This window comes from Cryptomeria japonica, chromosome 7, assembly GCF_030272615.1.
Source record: "Cryptomeria japonica chromosome 7, Sugi_1.0, whole genome shotgun sequence".
Classification (NCBI taxonomy): domain Eukaryota; kingdom Viridiplantae; phylum Streptophyta; class Pinopsida; order Cupressales; family Cupressaceae; genus Cryptomeria; species Cryptomeria japonica.
The window spans coordinates 373169427-373178841 of record NC_081411.1 but is presented as its reverse complement, the minus strand read 5'-3'; the positions used below and the strand labels follow the sequence as shown (position 1 = coordinate 373178841).

The 9415-nt window shown below is 35.6% G+C and overlaps 1 protein-coding gene across 1 annotated transcript; it reads right to left on the bottom strand.

Annotated features, from left to right (window-relative positions):
- Positions 1–414: 414 nt before the first annotated feature.
- Positions 415–3237, bottom strand: LOC131069892 (protein DUF642 L-GALACTONO-1,4-LACTONE-RESPONSIVE GENE 2). Its single transcript, XM_058005443.2, has 3 exons — positions 2816–3237; positions 1289–1786; positions 415–1149 (listed from the first exon to the last, which is right to left on the bottom strand). The coding sequence occupies exons 1-3, from the start codon at positions 2958–2960 to the stop codon at positions 632–634; spliced, it is 1161 nt and encodes a 386-aa protein (XP_057861426.2). The 5' UTR covers positions 2961–3237; the 3' UTR covers positions 415–631.
- Positions 3238–9415: the final 6178 nt, after the last annotated feature.

Sequence of the window (9415 nt, the reverse complement as noted above, 5' to 3'; positions counted from 1 at the left end):
TAAGATAATGTAAATCGAAAATTTTGTCATTAAAAATATTCATTTTTAAATGAGTACATTATTCTAACACCATAGAAAATGAAAACACCAACCTTAGATTAAAAGAGATAAAGTAATGATCACACCTTTACAAATTTGAAACAAATCATACCCATAACAAAATTTAATTTAATGGAATAAATGAACACCTCTCAATCACGGAAGTTCAATTATTCTAAATAATAGATTATTAAATGACTCAAAATACTTAATTAAAAAATAAAAATTAACAAATCATACCATAACAAAATTTAGTGAAATGAATTAATATCCAGAAGTCCAATTAAATTTAGAACACTCCATGATAAATAATAAAAATTCACTAAAAATAAAATTTTAAATGACAAAAAATAATTAAATTTAATATTTCCCATAATTTATAGAATACATATATGACTGGCTGGCCTGGTTCGATAGCCTATAACAGGGTGCTGAATCCTGCTGTTTTTATGATGCTATTACAGTCAATGGACTTCATTTTAGCAAACATATTTAAATGATAAGCGATTCGGTTACTCCCATATACCTCATAGAAGCGCTTCTGATCAGAATACCAGCAGAGCAAAGCAATGGAAGCACAATCAACATAAATTTAATGGAGAACCAACTTAACATCGTCAATAACTGGCCCACACAGTGAACTCATATCATCACTCCTCACATGATAAAATGTACTGTAGAACACGATCCGAGTTTTTGCAGAAACTGCTTTGAAGGCGAGTTGGGCAGTTTTGAAGCCTCCTGTGCCCTTGGATTCATACGGCACTTTCACAGTCTCCCTTGCTGCAAAAGCCTCCACAATCATTGATCCACTGCAAGTATTGCTTCCATCTCCGACCATAAAGCTCAGTAGATAAGTTTTCCCCACAGTTGTTGGCACAGTCTGGGAAATGGAGCTCTCTTTGCCCGCCAGGAGTTCCACGGCTCTTCTGCCCTGTGGTACTGCATAGTGCAGAGCATCGATGTATTTGACGGACTTGAGAGAATCGATTATCCAGCCCGGAAGAGGGGAGTTGTCATCGTCTATGTTGGGAGGCAGCAGAACTCCATAAGCAGAGCTGCGGAACACCAGAGGCCCTTCTTCAAAATCCCCATTTTTTATCAAATTACCTGCAACGCCCCCAAATTAGCTGGTATTAAGACATTTACTAAGGCCTACAATTAAATTTGAAAGCTTCTGGATCATCAATGTTTCACATCATACTCAATAATCCATCAATTAAAGTCTACAATGTTTATTCTGCTTTACCCTTAAGACGTCGGGGTAGATTCAGCTCCTTAATGGCGATTGCATCAATGAGAGGGCCACAGGCGGGATCATCCACCACGCCCGGGTTGTGAAAAATGATTTGCGCCATGTTGGAAGCTGCCTGGAAACCCCAAGCGTACGAATCCCACCCAGTACTGCTGTACAGGGTCTGCATTGGCAGCTCCCCGTCCTCCGGCGGAACAGAGACATTCAAAGTTTCCTGTTGGGCGCAGGTTCGAGCTACACTAAATGTGAGGGAATAGAAGGATCCCTTCTTCACCTCTACCGTCTGGCTTATCTGTGCCTCGTTCCCCAGTCTTGCAGCATGATTCCCCTGCGGGACTACCACCAACATATCGCCCTGGTGGTGCCCACTTGTTATGTATTCAACAAAACCCTTGATTTGCCAAAAGGGCAGTGAGTTCAGTCCCTTGATCTCTGTTCCCTTTAATAAGGATGGCTTTGGGGCCTCCTCAAAGTTTCCATTCTTCAGCAAACCTGTTCATCATATAGAATAACAATCCTTGTTAGGTGGTTCGTTTTTCAATCCAAGCTTTAGATTTGAGAAAAATTACAGTAGTGAGAAGAGCCTGTTTAGCAGGTGTATTTGGTCAGTGTACAGACTGTTTACAAACAGCTAAAAGAAATAGGGCAATATACCGTATTGCTGATGGACAATGTACAGACTGGTTATGGACAGCTAAAACAAACAGGGCAATAGACAACATTGCTGATTTCTTCTGGATTGAACTGTATTAACAGAATTGTATTAATTTATTTTTTAAATTAATGTTTTGCAATTCCTTTTTAGGATGAATATAATAAAGTAAGATATTGCAGAAGGGCTTTTCGAATTCTACTTCACGATCTTTTATGAGTACAATAGAATCTCTGATTTGCAATTTTTTACATCTTTATATCCAGAAATCATGAAATATGATCTGAAACATTGACTTTTAAATTTTAACTCAATTTAATCCCAAAAAATTAACAATCAATAATATGAACTGTAGAAACATTCTCACCATTTTTAATAATAGCTGCAGCACTAATGCAACAGAGATAGATCAAATGCAAAGCACAAAACAGATGTTTCATGTTGCACACAGAGCTTCCTTAGTAATTTCTACTTGAATGCATTGTGTAAACTTATTGGAATGCAGATCATTGTATGTCATATCAAATGTACAGACTGTTACCAACAGCTACAACAAACAGGGAAATATAGAATATTGTTGATTTTTTTGGATTAAATTGTATTATATATTTTTTTAATTAATGGTTTGATCATATTTCATGATTTTTCATTAAATTGAATACAATAATATAAAAAAATGTAGAAGGGTTCGATTTTAATCTCTATTTATTATTGCTCACTTTTGCAATTTTTCAAATTATTGTATTCAGGAAGATCTGAAGTATGATCCAAAATATCAGCTGTTAAAAAACAATTTAACACAAGAAAAAATAGCAATCTAATATGAACTGTGGAAACACATTATACATCTGAAAATACAACATGCTCACCATTTTTAATAGGAGATGCAGCAATGGTGCAGCAGAGATATACTAGATGTAATGCACAAAACAGATGTTTCATCTTGCACACAGAGCTTCCCTGGCAATTTCCACTTGAATGCATTGTGCAAACTGATTGGAATATGCAGATCATTGCATTTCAGCAGCCTTTTATACAATTTCATAACCATTAAAAAAATCTCAGAAAAGAGGCATAATGAAGTTTCCAAGCGATTACGCCCTAAATTGACAGAACATGGCTTCAGATGAACCTAACTGTCCACTTTTAGTCATCAGGATTTGACCTATCCAGTGACTTTCTGCATGACATGGAATTAAATATGGCTGAGGCAGGAAAAAAATTGCTCAAACGGGCTTATGGCTTCAGTAACGCCATTCAATTTATGCTGCATCGCCGACAAGTCATATGCCCCAAATCTAATTTAAGAGCAGACATCTGAAATGGTCGACTGCCTGTTTTTCAGTGCGTATCAAAATTTCATGTGCAAAGAAATAAGTGCAATACAGCCGCCACGAGGTTCAATTGTTTGTTACTATTTTATCTAGGGAAGGAACATGGATGATGAGAACAGTTGCAGGTTTTAAAGCCCAGCTGGCAACATCATCATTGTGGGAGATTGTGGGAGATTCTCCGGTCTTTTGATACAGCTTACAAAGCCATTTACCAATAATTTTAGCTACCTCGAAGCCCACATACAGAAAAAAAGAAGAAGAAATGCCCAATACAAAAACAAGCAAGTGATCTAGATGTTAATTCCAAGGAAGTGATCTAGATTTTAATTTTAAGGAAATATTTTTATTTTTTTTGGTATGCCAATGAACTCTTCTTGTAGTTCTAGGATTTTGAATGGTTAAAAGATGTGAATTAATATTCAAATGAATGTTGTTAAATGTCAAGATATAATGAATCATTGGACAAGTGTGTACTAACTCAACTTTCGTAGTAATAAGGAAATGGGAGAATTTGATCACTAAATTTTAAAATTTTAAAATTTGCATTAGATTTGTATCACGAGGGATCAATCTTGCATGCTATAGAAGTGACCTGAGATAAGAAGCACAAATTTTTAGGGAGCAAGAGTGAATGTATGGAAACCTAGGCTAATAATTGATGGGAGCATGTGAGAATATATGTGGATAAGACATGGATAAGAACAAACGTGAAGAAATGTGCAAAAATAGGTGTTAGTTTCAATAATGAACTTGAAATTTAAATTTACTTGGGAACAATAATAACAAGATGAACATATATTCAAGGGTAAGAAAAATACAATAATAATGAAATTCTAATATTCACATTCATGATGTAAGGTGTGACAATAAAAGGGAATGAACTAAAATCCAAATCCAAAGACGATAAGGAAAAAGCAAAATCCCTCCAAAAATAAAATGTACGCATGATCCAAAATCTAAGTAATACAATTAAATTACCTAAGTAAACTTAATAAAGTGCAATTATACTATTACACCGACATCCCCCTTAAGTGCAATTGGGGTGGTCTAGAAGAAATGGATCTTAGCAAGAGATGTTATGTTAGGTATCCATGTGCAATTTAAATTAACCCTAATGTACAGAGAAAGTGTACCATCAATCTAGAGAAGGATAAAAACCTATAAGAAAAAAATCCATCTCAAAGAGAACAAAAATGAGGATGAGTTTTTTATTAAAGCAAAAACATGTTTTGAAGGGACTCGAAACCCTTTACAATAAGATTTTGAATGGATCTGGAACCCTTAAACATAAAGTTGTTCAAACATAAAGAACATGAAAGCATAGACAACCATGGGTAAAAAAAGCTGCAAAAAGAACAGCTTGCAATGAGCCAACCTAAAACAAAGCTGCAAAAAGAATAGCTTGCAGCTAGCCTAAAACCAATCCCCAACCAAGAACCATCAAGGTTTACAAATAGAGCTACTCTTGTGGGAGCGGAGAGTGATGTCAAAAGAAGGTTTAGAGAGCTTTACTTTCTTGCTCTTAACACAAATACAACCCTCTTCCACTTGCATTGTCTTGTCATGCCAAACCAACACACCATTACCTTGAGAATGAATGCCTGCAACCACTGTCTCAGAGATTTCATCTGTAATCCTCCCTGCAGGCATGGCCTTATCAGAGAAGCCACCAGAATTGATAGCTGGAGTGCTATCACCAGAATTAGCAGCTCGAGGCTCATTCTCTCTCACTTTAGGGGTTTCAATAGAAGAATCTTGCATAGTTTCAGTAACCCCGCCATTTGTGACATCCGAAGAGGATGCCCCTAAATCTTGTGATTCCACCGCAACCACCTCAAACAAACTCCTATGTTGTTCAGATTTCTTCTCAATCGTATAATGTTGTTAAGAAGCACCTTTCTACCATGTAGTCGTCATTGCCTTTTTTTCAAATCCACATTATGCAGTTGCATGACCTGTTTTAAAACATCTTCTACATCAGAAGGGAATCCCTTTATAGTCCAAAGATTGAACCCAAGAACCCTTAGAAGATTTGAGTAAAATCTCAACAGGAAACCCTTTTGAAACATCCATATCAACTAATATGCGGGCAAAGGTGGAGTGAAAAATATCAGAGGATTCATCATCCACCATAAAAAAATCTCCAAGGGCATCACCCATTTTCTCTAAAAGAGAATCAACCCATAAATGAAGGGGGAGATTAGGAAGCTGAACCCAAATTGGGATCTTATTAAACGTTTCAGAAGAAGGATTGAAATAAGAGCACCAAGGCTTAATCATTAACAAAAAACTGTCCTCCTAGCTAAAAAAATGATCACATAAGATTTTGTTTCTATCCCGAGCATTATCAAACTTAGCAACAAAAAACCCCTTAGCCATGGGGAAAATACGAACTTTAATAGTAATAAGAGGCTCTCATTGTTCTGAGATCCAGGTGTACAACTGAGGGAGGGAAGGCCAAAAACCCCTAAACAGACAAATCACCCCATGTAAGGAGACAACATAAGCATTATGATCTATTTCCTCTACTGTCTCTGCTTTCAGATTAACGAAGATGGCATTAGTAATAGGAATGAACACACCATACAACTATCTCCCAAGCTGTGACCTCATGGCCTCACCAATCTACCTCTGCCCAATAGACATAGCCGCGTTTGACAGCTTGCCAGAAGGTCGCACACCTTGTGGAACACCAGAGGCACAAGGGCATGACGAAACATCCACATCGCCCACCAGGGAAGAGCCCATGCCACCAAAATCCTCCACAAGAATGGTGAAGGTCGAGGGCCGAGAAGCGCCATTGCTAGATTTTGAAATTGCCCCATGGGCGGGAAGAGCCACAACAAACATGTTGACTCCCCAAACAAGTGTGGTATCTCTTGCACTTGTGATGGGGGGATGCAATTGAAAGTTGATAAAGATCCATATTTTGAACAACATTCCTTCCCTTAGATATTAGTAGACCCATAAATGAATGTAGAAGGCCTTCCCAATTCAAGAAGGAGAATGAGAGAAGAAAATAACAAATATACTTCTTTAGAAGCTAAATAAAGAGGATAAGTGCTCAAGACCATGTGAAAAGCGATATACATTGTGCCAAAGAAGTAGTGTAATGAGGTTGAATCTTAATACATACCATGTGACTACACTACTCATCCCATAAGATGTCACCTTATAGGGAATAATTGGAATTGCTTGTTGAAGCAATTTTAAACTTTATATTATTAGTAGTTGTGGTGTCATAAATTGTAACCCCTTTGCAATTTCACAATATTTTTAGGTTTATTACATAGTGACTTACTTTTAAGAAAGTTTGCATTTAAATTTTTAGGAGTTTGAAAGGAAAAGATGCAAAGAAGAGTGTTGGTAAAAAAGAAAAGTACATATACAAATCCGAAGAAGCTGTTATAACTTATTAGAAAGAAGACTTTGGAATGCGAGATTTGGAGTGTAGTATGTAGTCTAGGGATGGTATTGAAAGGCCATGTCCCCTATTGTAAATATAAGTATTTAGTGAGATCTATTCACCAAAAGTATAAGGTAGTATTAGATAGATAAGATAGTAAGGTGAATGTAATCGTGAATAAGCTAAGGAGATGTAAGAAATGTAATGTATGATTGAATATAATGAATACAAAATATTTTTCAACTCAAAATCATATATGTTGTGTATGGTATTATTATTATGGTTTAAAATAATCTAAGGTCTAGATAGATTTCCTTGTTGCCTCAATAGGAATAAGTTTGAGGTAGAAGACTACAACATGAGATATCCTTAGGGTACAAAACGTTGATCTACATCCCTCAATTTTATTGCTAACAAGGAGAAAGGATTGAGGAAAGGGATACCTAATACTAATGGATGAAGAAGTGAGGTTAAGGTGAGGGTAAATCTAATACCACCAAATAATATGGACAAAAAGGTAAAGGAAATGGATTAGATATTAGGTATATAGAGTTATAGATGCATTTTTTAGTAAAGGAATATAGAAAAATTATCCAAAAGTCTATGACTCAAGAGAAATGGACTAGAGATCATTAATGTGGTGTGCCTAATGCTAGAAGAAAAAAGAGCAAGGAAAATAGGGCGGAATAATTTCAAGGTGTAGAGATTGGTTTGATCACATATCTTAAATAACTTTCGAGTATAATGGTATGAGTAATCCTACAAGTACGAGTCTCATAAGGAGGAAGGGAGATGGGATATGGGGTGAGGGAAATGTGTAGGGAAAATACTAAAAGCCCAAGATTTTGAGACTTAAAGGATGTAGTGTCATAAATTGTACTCCTTTGTGAGTCTAATTTCACACTCTACTAGCACTTATTTTTTATTTTTCTATTCCTCTATGCATTCTAGGACCTTTTCTAGCATTAAATTAATGTTCAATTCAAGATTTTGAGTCCTCTATTACTTTAATACAGCAACACTTTCCTATTTGGGCCCTTATTTTAAGTTTGTCTTCTATCTTATTTTACTTTAAGCTTATATGGGTCCTATGTCATTTTAAACTTCAATGCACCTTTCTACCTACTTAAATATTGTCATTTTTCATATAAATTATACACCTAGTATCAACTCCCTAAAAAATTGGGCCTATTTTGTCGGGACAATGGCAATCACCCAATAGTGTCCTTTGCTTTTCGACCTAAATTTTTAGAGGATAATATATATTAGCCTTGCAATTTCCAAATCTATCCTCGATATGTGAACATGATTATTTTAAGTTAGCCAAAAGGTGAATTTACCTTGAGAACCCTATGTAAGACATCATCTTGGACTAATTTATTTCATCATCTACAAGTTTCATTCCAAGAGTTGGTTTTCCATTAATTCAAGAGCACATTTGAGTTCAAGGAGCAACAAAATACATCAAGACATCTTCATGTATGTTTTCATTATGGATTTTATGACAATTTACCATGTCATTGCATGAACACATGGAGGACTTAACCTAAGAGCATTGCATCATAAATTGAAGGTATAATCATTTCAATTAAGCATTTCACTTCAATTTTCTATTTACTTATTATCATTGCTGGAGGTTTGAGTCCAACTTGGATATTGACTGAGGAAAGCCCTTATATATCCCAACACCATTTTTCTCCCTTTTTGTGTAGACCTAGGCTCAAAAATAGGTTTCAGGTTCAAATAGAGTACACAAGAGCACAACGTAGACAAAGACATGATCAATGAAACCAATTCAACAAAAAATAGAAGGAATAGGGTGCCTAGTGCCAGCCCAGGTGGGTTGATCTAAAAGTTGACCAAATAGAAGATTGTAAGTTCTTGAGTTTAGTTTGACCCATGTTCTACATATAGAGACCTTCCAAGACTAGGGTGCCTAGCTATAGTGTCTAGTTAGTTTTGGCCCATATTTTGAACACAGGTTCCTCTCCACATCCCCTTTCTAGTTTTGTATTTGTTAGTTTATTTCCAAATCTGCTATTTATTGTTTATGTTGTTCATTGTCAATTTTGTACTATTTAGCCTAGTTCTTGCATTCAACTCATCTAATCAATTCAAATCACAAAAGAGAACAAATAAAACCATTGAGTTCCTATCTCTACAAGGGGTTTTTAGTTGGGCCTATTGGTTGTTATCCAATGTAATTTGTGGGATTGGGTTTGATTCTTAGTTTGCATGTTTAGACTAGTGAACCCCATTTCCCAACATTACATTTTGGTGGACTCGACATATCTTACACTTGCATATTTTTAATCTTTAGTTTCATCTTTGATTTTTGTATGTAATTTTCATGTTAGATGTATTCATTCACTGTTTATGTACTTGAATTGGTTAAAAAGTCATAAAAATTGCATATTGCTATCTCTTTTATCATGTGTTTTGCATATGTTATCATTTGAAAAAGCAAATTGTTTTCATTGTGTTTATATTTAGTTAATTTCATGGTGCATATTTTTCATAGATGTGATAGTGGCCTAGCCTCTCCGTGTCACTATATCCCTTTTATAAAGATCCTCCTATCCATGAGGATATTTTGGTGCAAGAAGAGATTATTAAGACTTATTTTAAAACTATCCCTCCTGAGTAATGAAGAATGATGTTGATCTTTCTCCTAAAATTTACCTCCCTCATGAGGATATATTAGAGCAAGAGGATATCATAAACACCTT

Bases quoted from the DNA above. Each gene is read 5' to 3' on its own strand.
- LOC131069892 (XM_058005443.2), bottom strand. From the start codon at position 2,960: ATGATCTGCATATTCCAATCAGTTTGCACAATGCATTCAAGTGGAAAT. The intron at 1,787-2,815 runs GTGAGCATGTTG...TATGATGAACAG, and splicing joins TGCATCTCCTATTAAAAATG to GTTTGCTGAAGAATGGAAAC. The intron at 1,150-1,288 runs GTAAAGCAGAAT...GGGGCGTTGCAG, and splicing joins TCTACCCCGACGTCTTAAGG to GTAATTTGATAAAAAATGGG.